Source organism: Myotis nattereri (genome assembly GCF_964212035.1).
Source record: "Myotis nattereri genome assembly, chromosome: 3".
NCBI classification, from domain to species: domain Eukaryota; kingdom Metazoa; phylum Chordata; class Mammalia; order Chiroptera; family Vespertilionidae; genus Myotis; species Myotis nattereri.
This window is the reverse complement of record NC_138077.1, coordinates 58,328,057-58,341,859: the sequence shown is the minus strand read 5'-3', so window position 1 is coordinate 58,341,859 and position 13,803 is coordinate 58,328,057. Positions and strand designations below refer to the sequence as shown.

Genomic DNA, 13,803 nt, shown 5'->3' with positions numbered 1-13,803 from the left:
AACCAAATAAAAATATAGGGATTATGCTATGACAAGAAAATTAGGGATGATTTTTATCTTTTTCTTTTTTCCACATCTATACTTTCTGTTTTCACATCTATACTTTCTGAATTATCTTTAATGGGTGTATAGTGCTTAAAATGAGAAGGAAGCCCTAACCGGTTTGGCTCAGTGGATAGAGCGTCGGCCTGCGGACTGAAGGGTCCCAGGTTCGATTCCAGTCAAGGGCATGTACCTTGGCTGCGGGCACATCCCCAGTAGGAGGTGTGCAAGGGGCAGCTGATCGATGTTTCTCTCTCATTGATGTTTCTAACTCTCTATCCCTCTCCCTTCCTCTCTGTAAAAAATCAATAAAATATATTTAAAAAATAAAAAAAAAATGAGAAGGAAAAAATACTATAGTGACAGTTGTGCCAAATCCTGGAAGTTTTAGGTAAAACTACAGCAGCACTATTTCTATACTTCTAAACCTCTTTTCTCGCCTTTGGTTCTTTGGATGTTTTCCTTATTAACTTTCCTGTTCTTTTGCTGTTGCCTTCTGATGAAGTGAAAGGAACAGCATAAACAAAGGGATGGAGGTGGGAGTGAGTGTGACAGGTAGGTAACAGTCAAGGAGGTCTGTCTGCAGTAGAGATGTGGGCAGCATGCAGCATTTGGATGAGACTATCTTCAAGATCCCTTCTAACCTTGACATTCTGTCATTCCCTAACCTTTTCTGCTCCTTATCTTCAATGACTTCCCCTTTCTTTAAAAGTCTTTTTCCTACGTCTGTGGTTTTCTACCCCTCTTACTCAACTGCCTCTTGGGCCACTCCATTTTCTCCTGTCCCTTTTCTTGGGCCATGCCTGAGGTTCAGCCCTTGGCCTCTTCTCATCTTTATCACCCTTGCTGATGGTTATCTCTACTCCAGAATAATTCATGAAACCTACACAGGTGGCAAAAAGTCAGACCCAATAGATCTAAAATGGCACAAATAGCATTTTTTTGTTGCTGAATTTGAGAGTCATAATCTCACATAAGTAAGCTGTTTCGTCTTGTTTTTCTCACAGAGACTTACAGCCACAGAGTGCCATTACACAAACCCACGGATTGGGAGAGGAAGATCCTGATATGGGCAGGTCGCTTCAAAAAGGAGGAGGAAATCCCAGAGACTATCTCGTGAGTGCTGACCCTCGGGTTATAAGCAGCTTTGTTTCTCACTGATCTGTTTTAAAGGAGAAGCAGTTCCTTTGAATCTACTTAAAACCTGTCAACCCAATTTTAAAATAGTTTCACTTCTTGCCTTGGTGGTGTTGCTCAGTGGCTGGAGCGTCATCCTGTGCACCAAAGGAGTCGCGGGTTCGATTCCCCGTCAAGGGCACATATCTGTGTTCAGGTTCAATCCCTAGCCCCAGTCAGGACGTGTGTGGCAGGCAGTCAGTGAATCTCTCTCTCTCTCTCTCTCTCTCTCTCTCTCTCTCTCTCTCTCTCTTTCTTTTTCTCTTTCTCTCTCTCTGTTCCCCTCACTCCTTCCTTTCCACTCTCTCTAAAAAAGCAATGGAAAAAATATCCTCAGGTGAGTATTAAAAAAAATAAAAGTTTTCACTTCTCTAAATGTTTCCTCTTTATCAAGTACCTGGGATAAAAACATCTAGGATCTCTCTCTTATCATTGATATGCCATGTAGTGCCTAGTGAACAGCATACTCTGAAGTCAACTGAGTTGATTTCTTCTTCTAGGTACAGGGACCAAACAGTGATGTTCACTCTTTTTAGGTTGTTTTAATCTGGGTGTATCAGTTAGGTACCAGTGACAATAATTATATTCTATACAATTCACTCAAATCTTCAGACATAGGCATAAAAGTATTTAAAAGCAGCGTATTCCTTTTCTGGGATCCAGGAAAGAGTGCCTTCTATCACCAAATTTGGGATCTTGGGACTTTTTCAAAGTCTGTAGATGATGGGTACAGATTCCTATAACCCAGGGTTTCTCAGGTGTAATCCTCACCTGAGGATATTTTTTCCATTGCTTTGTTAGAGAGAGTGGAAAGGAGGGAGTGAGGGAAACAGAGAGAGAGAGAGAGATTGAGATCCACTGGTTGTCTCCCACACACGTCCTCAGCACTGTTGACATTTTGTTGTTGAGAGCTGTCTTGTGTATTATAGGATATTTAAGCAGCATCCATGTCCTCTTCACCCTGTATATGCCAGTAGCACTCATTAATGACAATCAAAAATGTCTCCAGCCCGACCAGCATGGCTCAGTGGTTGAGCGTCAACCTGTGACCCAGGAGATCAAGGTTGGATTCCTGGTCAGGGCACATGCCCGAGTTGTGGGCTCGATGTCCAGTGGGGGGTCGTGTAGGAGGCAGCTGGTTCTCTCTCATCACTGATGTTTCTATCTCTCCCTCTCCCTTCTTCTCTGAAATAAATAAAAAATAAATAAATAAAAATGTCTATAGGCATTGCCAGTGTCCCCTGGGGGCAAAATCACCCCCAGTTGAGAACCATTACTTCACTGATTGGTTGCATCTTGCCAACAGAGATTATGAGAAATAGATGCCATCTCCCCCATGGGGCAGCATCCTCTTCAGAGACAGGGACTTGGGACAAAGCTCCTAGACAGCCCTTCTAGCCAGAAAACTATTCCTGCACCTTCTGGTCTCTGATTTCAAGTTATGATTGTGAAAGATCTGGGTTCATTTAGGGTATCTTTTTCCAGGAAGATAAGTAGTATTTGCCTTCTCTTTACAACAGCTTTGAAAAAGAGCCCTTCTGCTTCTGCATGTCAAATTAGCACATTCTTTTTAGCAGGAGAAAATTACTTCAGCAGGAAATCTCTGGTCCTTCTTTGCTCAAGTGACAGTGTGCTTTCCTGGGAAATATCAGTGACTTCAGTTTCTTGCTTATCCCAATTTCTTCCTAAAAATCCCAGCAGAAAACAAGCTGGTATAAACCCGTGGCTCTAATAGGTGCTATATAGACTTTGTTATGGAACACCTTCTTTAGTTCCCTTGTAGGCCCCTGGCCCTCAGATCCCCTGAAGCCCAAAGTACTGCCTAGTGAGTCACCCTAGAAGGCCTTTCTCTGAGCCCAGGCAACCATTTATCCTTGTGCTCTTAGTTCTGAATAGGCACTGCTTAACTTGCCCGTTGGGATTGGTCCCTGTAGAATGGAGGGTAATATCACAGCCTTATTTATGTGCATTTTACTTTTTAAATGTTTCCTCAAACGTAAACTATATCACTTTTCATGAGGATCACAGCACATCAGTTGGAAATACCAATTTACATAAAATATGGTCAACATGGGTTGGTGGGATCTTAGATGCTTTTTTTTTCTTTATTGACTAAGGTATTACATATGTGTCCTTATCCCCCCTTACCCCCCCACCCGCCCCCACTCATGCCCTCACCGCCCTGGTGTCTGTGTCCATTGGTTATGCTTATATGCATGCCTACAAGTCCTTTGGTTGATCTCTCCCCCTTACCCCTACCCTACCCTACCCTACCTTCCCTCTGAGGTTTGAGCATCTGATTGATGCTTCTCTGTCTCTGGATCTGTTTTTTTGTTTTGTTTGTGTTTTGTTTTTAATTTCTTTATTGATTAAGTTATTACATATATGTCCTTATCCCCACATTACCCCCCCCATCCCCTCCACTCGTGCCCTCACCCCCCTGGTGTCTGTGTCCATTGGTTAGGCTTATATGCATACAAGTCCTTTGGCTGATCTCTTACCCTTTCCCCCACCCTCCCCTGCCTTCCTTCTGAGGTCTGATGGTCTGATCGATGCTTCTCTGTCTCTGGATCTGTTTTTGTTCATCAGTTTATGTTGTTCGTTATATTCCACAAATGAGTGAGATCATATGATATTTATCTTTCTCTGACTGACTTATTTCGCTTAGCATAATGCACTCCAGGTCCATCCATGCTGTTGCAAATGGTAGGAGTTCCTTCTTAGATGCTCTTAATAGAGCAAGTCAGTGTCCCTAGCAGTTGTCCCTTTTCTCCCACCTGCAGGCCCAGCTTCAATGCCTGGAGACTCCATCGCCACCTCACTGGGTCACAGTGTATATACTTTCAGGCAACTCCTTCCAAGCATTTTTTGTTGTTGTTAATCCTTACCCAAGGATGTTTTTTCTATTGATTTTTAGGTATTTTAGGTAAAGTAGAAGGGAGGGAGGGGGAGAGAGAAATATCGATGTAAGAGAGTCACATCGATTGGTTGCCTCCCACACGTGCCCCAACTGGGGCCAGGGAACAAACATGCAACCCAGATACATGCCTTGACCAGGAATCAAACCTGTCACCCTTCGGTGCATGAGCCAACATTTTACCACTGAGCCATACCAGCCAGGGCCCAGGCATTTTTTTTAAAAGACCTTTTTTTATTGATCTTTAGAGAGAGAGGAAGGGAAAGGGAGAGAGAGGAAGGAAGAGGGAGAGAAACATCAATGTGAAAAAACATTGATTGGCTGTCTCCTGCACGCCCCCAATGGGCATGTGTTTTGACCAGAAATTGAATTGGCGACCTCTTAGTTTATGGGTCGATGCTCAACTATTGAACCACAACAGGCAGGTGGACCAAAGCATTTTTAAAGTACTTTTTGTCTTTTGATTTCAAATGTAATTTGTGTTAAAAACATGAGAAGGAAAAACAAAACAAAACATGAGTGTGTGGGAGAAAATTAGCACTCCAATCCCATCAGCTAGAGATAATCACTATTTATACCCTGCCGAGTAGCCCGGTTCTTTATTCTGGGACAACTAGGACTCCACATGCCCTATCCTGAAGCTCTACCAGACATTCAAGGTAATAGAACTTCAACCCACTGCCCACCTGCGGAATCACCAAGGTGAAAGGGCCTTTTCTTCAGACTTTCTTGTTTTGCCTCTCAGCTTTCACACAAGAATAATAATCTAATCCTCAACTTTCTGTTAAGGCACGTGGTTCTGTATTCAGTGGACAGGTAAGAAGAGGCACTTGAGAAAGAGCTGAAGTTTACTGTCACTCAATTTTAGTAAAACATTAGTTAAAATATCAACAAGGTTCAGCCAGTATTGCTCAGTGATTGAGTTTGAACCCATGAACCAGGAGGTCAGGGTTCCATGCCCAGTCAGGGCACATCGGGGTTTCCAGGCCCGATCCACACTCGGGGTGTGCGGAAGGCAGCCAACCACTGATTCTCTGTCATCATTGATGTTTCTATCTCTCCCTCTCTCTGAAATCAATGAAAATATATTTTTTTTAAAATATATAAAGGGGGTATTGCTTAAAGGTCTTTCTTCTGATCTAGAGATATTTTTAAATCTGTTCCTGGTTCAAAGCAGAGAACATAAATCTGGGTATAAAAAGCACATTAACTCTCTCCTGTGTTTGTTTCCTTCTGAATTGTGCTTTGTGTTGAAACTTATGAGATTCATTATAGTATCTGTCAGGATGTTCAGGTAATCATTTTATCACATAATACCCTCTTGAGAACCTCAAGGAGAAATAGCTACTGATTCCAATTTTAGCACTGACGACTAATGTGAAACTTGAGAGCCAAAATCAGGGCCCACCATAGCAAGCATGGATTCATATGCCTCGCCTTTTTTGTTCCTGACTTCACTTCCTGTCTTTACCCTTCTCCTTTTTTTCTCCTGTAAACTTGTGCTGTCTCACTGTATTTTATATATAAAGTGAGTTGTGAAAATGCCCAATCCTCCCTAAAGTCCTACAAGATTTCCAGGCCCTATCTCCTTTTTCATATTTATAGGCACCACTGCACTTCTGATTTGTGGTACACAAAGCTTTATATCCTGCTGGCAACTTCAGAAAGTTAACACTCTCTCATGATCTCATTGTATTACTAGGTTTGAGATGCTCGATGCGGCGAAGAACAAGCTCCGGGTGAAGATCAGCTATGTAATGATTGCCCTGACAGTGGCAGGATGCATCTTAATGGTTATTGAGGGCAAGCAGGTGAGAGTGGACTTCCTATCTCTGTTTGTTTTCCACAGAGGGCCTATAGGAAATCAGGGATTGACTCCCATATTTATTCTCTTGAGAAGAAAAGGCTTCTTTTACACAAGAAATTAGAAGAAACAAAGATATAATAGGGCCAAACCTAGGATCATCCTTGGGGATAAATAGCAAATCCTAACTTTGGCAGGGGGAAGGACTGTTAGTTTTCTGTAAAGTAAAAAGTATTCATCAATCCCCAAATGTCATAAATAATGTGAAACAAGAAATATGACACTGGCAGATTTAATGATAGCTCTGTGCATGTCTATAAAGCACTCTTAGTACATGGGTTTATTTATCCTCCTTCTAACTGCCTGAATCCTGATGAGCAATCTTATCACACTTCTCTACTTCAAGCTCAGCCAAGCTGGTCATATATCTGAAGACCATAGCTCCTAAGCAGTACATAGGAATTCTTTTATTTTAACACAGATAATTATTAATAGCATCACTAATTGAATATTTTGCTGTTGTCTCATTTCAACTTCACAACACTACAAGATCGGTACTATTATTTGGACCTCATTTCCAGCTGAGAAAATATAGCTTAGGAAGGTCATGCATCTCCCTAATGGCAGAGCCACAATTTGAACCTACACCTAATTGAGGTGATATTAAAATTGCTCCCACTGATATAATGATGAACATAATTTGATGAATGAGAATAGATCCAGAGACAAATGGTAGGGGAGTGGGGAGGGGGGTTAGAGAGCAACCAAAGGACTTGTATGCATGCATATTAGCATAACCAAAGACACTGGGCGTTGGAATGGCTGGGGGGCTGCAATTTGGGAAAAAAAAGACATAAGTAAAACTTCAGACAATAATAAAAAAGAATTTGCTCCCACTTATTGAGTGCTTATATCACAGGCATTGTTAAACTCATTTATTTACCACAATAACCCTAAGAGGTAGGTTCTCTTGCTATCTGTATTTTATAAAAGAACATAAAGCTTAAAAGGTGTTAAATAATTTTCCCAAAGTCACATAGCTAATACTAGTAAGAAGATAAAAATTGAGAGCCAAGTATGCAAATCATCAAACTTTATACTGTACTATCCTGTGATTAAAATATAGTTTTATATGCAGCAGCACTGGTTAACCCTTTATTTTAATACTGTGTCTACTTCCGTTTCACAGTTTACATGTGGAAATGGATGTCTTGTATCTATTATCAGATATTAAAAGAGTTTTTCTACAAACCCAGTGGTAACTGATCTCCTTCTCTGAAGAGTCTAGTCTAGAGCAATGGTCAGCAAACTGCAGCTCGCAAGCCACATGTGGCTCTTTGGCCCCTTGAGTGTGGCTCTTCCTAAGCCTTAGGAGTACCCTAATTAAGTTAATAACAATGTACCTACCTGTATAGTTTAAGTTTAAAAAACTTGGCTCTCAAAAGAAATTTCAATCGTTGTACTGTTGATATTTGGCTCTGTTGACTAATGAGTTTGCCGACCACTGGCTAGAGTAAAAGAGAAAGGAACTACCAGCTCTCTTTAGTCTTGGAATGTTAAATACTGTTAGGCTGACGTTCTGGGAGCAAGAAGGGCAGTGTGCAGACCTGGGTGAAGTTCTTTTGACAACTCTTCCTGCCCCACTTCAGTTTTTCTTCTGTCTCCCTCTTTGACCTCTCATGCTTCGTTCTGACTGAAATCTGCAGAAGTAGGTGAACAGGACATAAGGGTTTCTAGAACTCTTTATATGTGAAATTACACAGAAAATACTACCTTATATGGTGGTAGTATCACTTGGTATAAAAATTTTGAAGCTGGTCTGTTCATATAAGCTTCACATATAATGTAACAGGTCACAAGGAGGGAAGCAAGGGAAGAGGATGGTTGCCTCTCCCCCACTGCTGTTTGCTCTTTAAGGATGGAGTTTTAGGATAGAAGCTGCTGGAAGTCATCAGTGATAATATTTGGGAAAGTCTGGGATCCCCAAAGCTGAATGGTTTTTGGTATGAAAGAATACAAATGAGTTGGAGAAGGAAAAAATGGTAGCAGCCAAAAAAAAGTAAAAGGAGAAAAAAGGGATAAAAATGAGAACATATTTAATACTAAAGGGAGGGAAAAGGGAAAGACAAGGGAATAAATTGTAAGAGAAGAGAGACAAGATTTAAAGAATGAGGCCAGGAAGAGAAGTGCTTGAATGAATGGACTGATGGACTGTGAAGCAGTAGAGGAAGCAGAAGTCACATGGAAGGGACTGCTGTGCCCAGTGTGCATGCTCCAGACCGTTCCGTTCTTGTACTCTTGTACCATCGCTAACCTGCTGCCATCAGTGACGTCATTCACAAACGGGCATAAATAATTTCTTGTTCAAATTTGTTTCATTTTAGGCTGTCAAAAGACACGAGTCTTTAACAAGCCTGAACTTAGAAAAGAAAGCTCGTCTGAGAGAGGAAGCAGCTATGAAGGCCAAAACAGAGTGAGAGGTATTCATGTTGGCTAGATTTTGAAAACCCAGGAATAATGTGTCAGCAACAAGCCTGTCTTAAAAGAATGTGGTATGAGGATCCATTTCATAAAAGTTATGGTTTGTACAAAAATACCATTTCCCTATTTCTGCTCTAGAGGTACAAATAAATTTTCTTAAATGACTTGTCTAATTTCACGGCTTTGATCCAGGTTAATGCGTCCTCTCAACTTTTTTGATTAAATGAAAAACGAGACAACTTATTTTGACTTAAATATTAACTCTTTAGAGTCAGGATCCATATCTTACTTTACTTCCCATTACCAAAGTGACCTCTCCCCAGAAGTCAAAATGCTTCTTTTTCTGCATCTCTCTCTCTCTCTCTCTCTCTCCCTCTCCCTCTCCCTCTCCCTCTCCCTCTCCCTCTCCCTCTCCCTCTCCCTCTCCCTCTCCCTCTCCCTCTCCCTCTCCCTCTCCCTCTCCCTCTCCCTCTCCCTCTCCCTCTCCCTCTCCCTCTCCCTCTCCCTCTCCCTCTCCCTCTCCCTCTCCCTCTCCCTCTCCCTCTCCCTCTCCCTCTCCCTCTCCCTCTCCTCTCTCTCTCTCTCTCTCTCTCTCTCTCTCTCTCTCTCTCTCTCTCTCTCTCTCATTTGTATTCCTTTCTGGAAAGAGAAGGAAGGCCATCTGAGAACACTGCCCAAGTGCATCTTAGATAGCGAACCTCCTCAAGTGCCATGGTTCTTCTCAGAGCCCTGGAAAGCAGAGAGAACACACTTTGCCACTCTGGGGTGTGCTGGCACAGAGGCTTTTAGGAGCACAGTCCTTGAAAATGTCCTAGCAAGGTGATGATAATGATCTTGCCACAAGTTTCTGAGGACTTTGAAATCCCAGCATCATTGAATTGCTTGGGACCAGCAGTCACCTCTTCTGCTCCATGGCTTAGAATTCCTAACTGGTCCTTGTCCTGCTGCCTTTACACTAAACTTCTCAATTATGAAAGTCTATCAAATGCATTTTCTTATTAGTGTTGCATTTGCACCTGGTATATATCTCACTTCGACCGGTATGCCAAGCTGTCTCATATTTAGGTAAAGATGCTGGTTTCTATTTTAAATAGTCATTTATTCTCTCACAAATAATAGTGGATGACAAGTCCTCACAGCCATCTCAATCTGCTAGGTCTCCTAAGAGGGTTATAGCAGATTAAAATGCAGCTGTTTGGGAACTTGGCTTAATAAAATGTAATACATCAGTCTACCTAGAGCTTTATAACTATCTGATGTTAATGATGTTTGTCTATAAATTTTATTTTGTAGTAATTTGACCATAGCTTCTTTTTAGATACCAAATTCTTTGATTTTTATCACTTGAAAATTTACTATCAAAAAGCACTGTTCCTTACACATTTTAGATTAGTTTATTTTGGAACATTTATGTTACATCTTACCTAAACCAATGTTCTAAATATGGGTAAATTTTAATGTACTTCTTTTAAAAATAAGTAATCTTTCTTCATAAAACAATACCATTTTTAATTTCTAAAGTAGCATTTTAAAGTGTTGTATCTTGGAGTTTTATTGTAATAAAAATGTTTTCTTAAACCAAAGCTCACATATGCAGCAAAAATACACACAATCTTTTCTCATTTTGTGTCATTCTCCTGTTCAGTAACTTATAATGACTACCTCCTTATGGATTAAATACAAATTCCTTGGCCAGAATTTCAGACCTACCCCTATCTAATCTCACTTCTCCCAGTACCCCCACATGCTAACTTCTCAGCAGTCATACCCTACTAGTAACTTTTAATATCTTATGTTTTTCAGAACTTGTCAAGCAATTCAGATTTAGTGAGCACTAGTATAAAATACTGTAGAACACAAAAGACAGTTTTGCTCTTGATACTTTCAATTAAATTACTGTTGTACAATCTTTTGCTTAATTTCTAGATTTTTTTTTTAATGTTTACCATGTCTCTAGATCAGGGGTGGGCAAACTTTTTGACTCGAGAGCCACAATGGGTTCTTAAACTGGACCGGAGGGCCGGAACAAAAGCATGGATGGAGTGTTTGTGTGAACTAATATAAATTCAAAGTAAACATCATTACATAAAAGGGTACGGTCTTTTTTTCAATAGTTTTATTCATTTCAAACAGGCTGGATCCAGCCCGCGGGCTGTAGTTTGCCCACGGCTGCTCTAGATAGTGGGCAGAAACCATTTTCCACTTTATATTTTATATAAGCCTTGTGTGAGATTATACTCAGATACAACAAAAATAATAGTATGGGGAATTGATTCCAAAAATTTAGTGAAAGCAGGCAAGGAATGAAGTGCTGGTGATATAATTCCTTGTCATTCATCAAACATCACTTGAGTCCCTTCTATATACAAAAACTGAGAATACAAAGTCCAATAGCATAACATATTTCTTGTCTCCACAGAACACATAATATATGGGAAACATGGCCTATGAAACCATTACAATACAAATTAATAAGTGATATATTTTGAACTTTAATAACAGAAACGATAGAAATAGCAATAGCCGTAACTGGTTTAGCTCAGCGGATAGAGCATCAGCTTTGAACTGAAGGGTCCTGGGGTTCAATTCTGGTCAAGGGCACATGACTCGGTTGCTCGATCCCAGTAGTGGGCGTGCAGGAGGCAGCTGATCAGTAGTTCTCTCTTATCATTGATGTTTCGATCTCTTCTCCCTCTCTGAAATCAAATATACATTTTTTTAAAAAAAATAAAAATGCTTTCTTTTAAAAAAAAAGAAATAGCAATAAAATCTAACTCAGCTGTCAACTGTGGTTGGAATCAGGCAGGCAGTGATGGCTCCACAAAATACTGATTTCTGAACTAAGTTTGAAGCATGGATAGGAACTAGTGAGTCAGTCACATAATGAAAGAGAGCGGCCTCACCACTCCAACATTTAGCTTGTTTCAAAATCATGAGGGCACAATCTGACAAGCCATCTAGGCGTCCTTCAGAAAAATGGCATTTATAATGTTTTACACTCTCAGAACAAACCTAACCATGACTTATTTTTCCCCAATTAAAAACTTGATTCCATAGACTATTTCATGTCCCATTTGGTAGGCTATCACTATACAGGAATTGCACTTAGTGTGAGTGGTGCCTGACACACATCTCTAATCCACCACCATCCCAGGCCTAAGCTCTTATTCATCTGATCTCCCAAACCAAAAACCTTGGAGTTATTCCAAACTCCTTTGCTCTCCTCATTTAATTAATCATTCTGTCTTGTGAATCTTCTAAATATTCCTCAAATATACCAATCCTTTAAATAGTCATTGAGAAGAATAGAATGGAAATCTATTCAATGACAGACACAAGAGATTAATAAACTTCAAGATTAAGAGTCAGAAGCCCTGGGTTCTAGACTTGCTATTCCAACTGTCTTGCTTTGAAAATGTAGGTTGTATGTCTTAAAATCTTATATAATTCAAGACAATGTTAAGAAATACAAAACCATGCCAAAATTAAGAGAAATCATCTTTTAAAATATACAACTTTTTGCCAAGTTGGCTCTACTACTTGATTTCTAAAGGGTTTAGTAGTTACTTATCCACAGTTTAATTGTTTTGTCATTTCCTAACGCTGCTGATGCAATGATGTTTTCTGTAGGATGACAAGCTGCTGAGATGACGACATCTGTGTGACCTTGTAATTTCTGTACAATCTCTTTAGTCTGAAGGTTCCAAATGTAAACTAGGTTATCCTCTGAACCAGACACAATCCACTTCCCACCAGTAACTGAAAAATTGGCAAATATGCAGTATTTCTCATTTTTATGACCAGTGTATGTCTTCAGGCATCTGCCTCTGCTATAATCCCATAGTTTAAGAGTATTATCCAAAGTTGCAATGAGAATGTATTTACCATTTGGAGAAAATTTTACAAAAGAGACGGGAGGGTTATCATCATCAATAAGTGTTTTTAAACACTGACCTGATGCAGCATCCCAGATTCTACAGATGCCATCGTAACTGCCTGACGCTATCAAGGACCCATTACAACTAAAATGAACAGCAGAAACTGGGTCAGAATGAGCAGACAAAGTCTTGAGGCACTTGCCTGTTTTCACCTCCCATATTTTCACACTCTCATCAAAAGATCCTGAGATTATGAGGTTGGATGGTGGATTGAAATTACAGCAAAACACATAATTACTGTGCCCCTTCAGCGTTTTCAAACATTTTCCTGATCTCACATCCCAAATCTTGAGAGTTTTATCATCTGAGGCAGAAACAAGACGACTGGAATCTGATGACCAGTCAACATCTGATATTTCCAGACTGTGACCATGAAGAATTTTCTCCTTTTTTCCGTCATAGGCTCCCCAAATTATAATTACTTTGTCAGCAGAAGAACTTGCTAGCCACTCGCCATTAGGACTAAACTTAACTGATGATACTGCTTCCATATGTCCCACAAGAGTACATCTGAGAGCATAGTTTGGTTTTTCATACGCTTGTTTGCCCTGATTGGCTGATGAGGTGAGGGCCGATTCTGCTTTGGCATCTGATTCCTTTGTTGCCATGGCTTCGAAATCACTAGGTTGGCTCCGCGTCCGGCCCAGAACCAGGCAGCCCAGTATTTTGATTTTTCTGCCCAGCAAAATGAAGATTAAAACATTAGATTATTAGACTAAAAAATAAACGGTCTTTAATGATAATTTCTGGATCATCTCTAAATTACCATATACACAAGGCTTGCACCGCTTCAGTTTCTCCTCGCTTCCTTCTGTAAACAAATACTTGAGAAATATTATTAAAAAGTCCCATGCGCAGTCAGCAAGTAAGGTATTAATGCTGGGTATTTTGTGAACGTACTCAGGCGTCCAAAGCGGGGCGGGGCAGGGCGCAGGGAAATCTCTATACAAACTATTTTTCACGACCCCTCCCCCAGTTCGACAGGTTTGAAAACACTGAGAACCCTCACAGTATGGCAGAGTTTAGGTACTTTAGCATGAATGCATCACCGCTTTAGACAGATTTCAGAAGCTAAGAGAAAACCTGCGTAACCGCCGTTATTCGAGGTCCGGCCTGCCGACTGCATTCTGCAGATACAAACTGGTTATCACCGCCGCGTCCATCGCTAAAACAGCCGGCCGGACGCTGAGCGCATGCGCAGAGGGAGCCACCTACTTCCGAGTCGAAGTGACCAATGGGGGAAGCCTTCGTGCGCTTGCGCACAAAAAAGGAAGCGGTTTCCTTCCGGTTTTCTTCGCCCCTGCCTCTACACGGAAATGCGCAATGTCTTCTTAACCCCGGGGACGGGATTGTTCCAGACTTGACCGGCTAGAGTGGGAAGCGGTGAATATGTCAGAAAAGATCTGTTTCTTTTTGCAAACCATGTCACAAGAAAGGACTGCATT

General features: G+C 40.8%; 2 protein-coding genes across 3 annotated transcripts in view; one reads left to right on the top strand and one right to left on the bottom strand.

Moving 5' to 3' along the window:
- FAM162A (family with sequence similarity 162 member A) overlaps window positions 1-8,597 on the top strand; it is a 34,619-nt gene extending 26,022 nt beyond the window's left edge. For both annotated transcript variants that reach the window (XM_081088150.1, XM_081088151.1), the window contains 3 exons: window positions 1,050-1,158; window positions 5,838-5,946; window positions 8,324-8,597. In XM_081088150.1, the coding sequence (XP_080944276.1) occupies window positions 1,050-1,158; window positions 5,838-5,946; window positions 8,324-8,416 (311 nt within the window). In that variant the 3' untranslated portion in view covers window positions 8,417-8,597. The remainder of the gene's footprint in view (window positions 1-1,049; window positions 1,159-5,837; window positions 5,947-8,323) is intronic.
- Window positions 8,598-10,363: 1,766 nt separating this feature from the next.
- WDR5B (WD repeat domain 5B) lies at window positions 10,364-13,365 on the bottom strand. Its single transcript, XM_081088213.1, has 2 exons — window positions 13,125-13,365; window positions 10,364-13,033 (listed from the first exon to the last, which is right to left on the bottom strand). Exon 2 carries the CDS (start codon window positions 12,964-12,966, stop codon window positions 11,977-11,979), a length of 990 nt encoding a protein of 329 aa, XP_080944339.1. The 5' UTR covers window positions 12,967-13,033; window positions 13,125-13,365; the 3' UTR covers window positions 10,364-11,976.
- Window positions 13,366-13,803: the final 438 nt, after the last annotated feature.

Coding starts and splice junctions, on each gene's coding strand:
- WDR5B (XM_081088213.1), bottom strand. CDS start 12,966: ATGGCAACAAAGGAATCAGATGCCAAAGCAGAATCGGCCCTCACCTCA.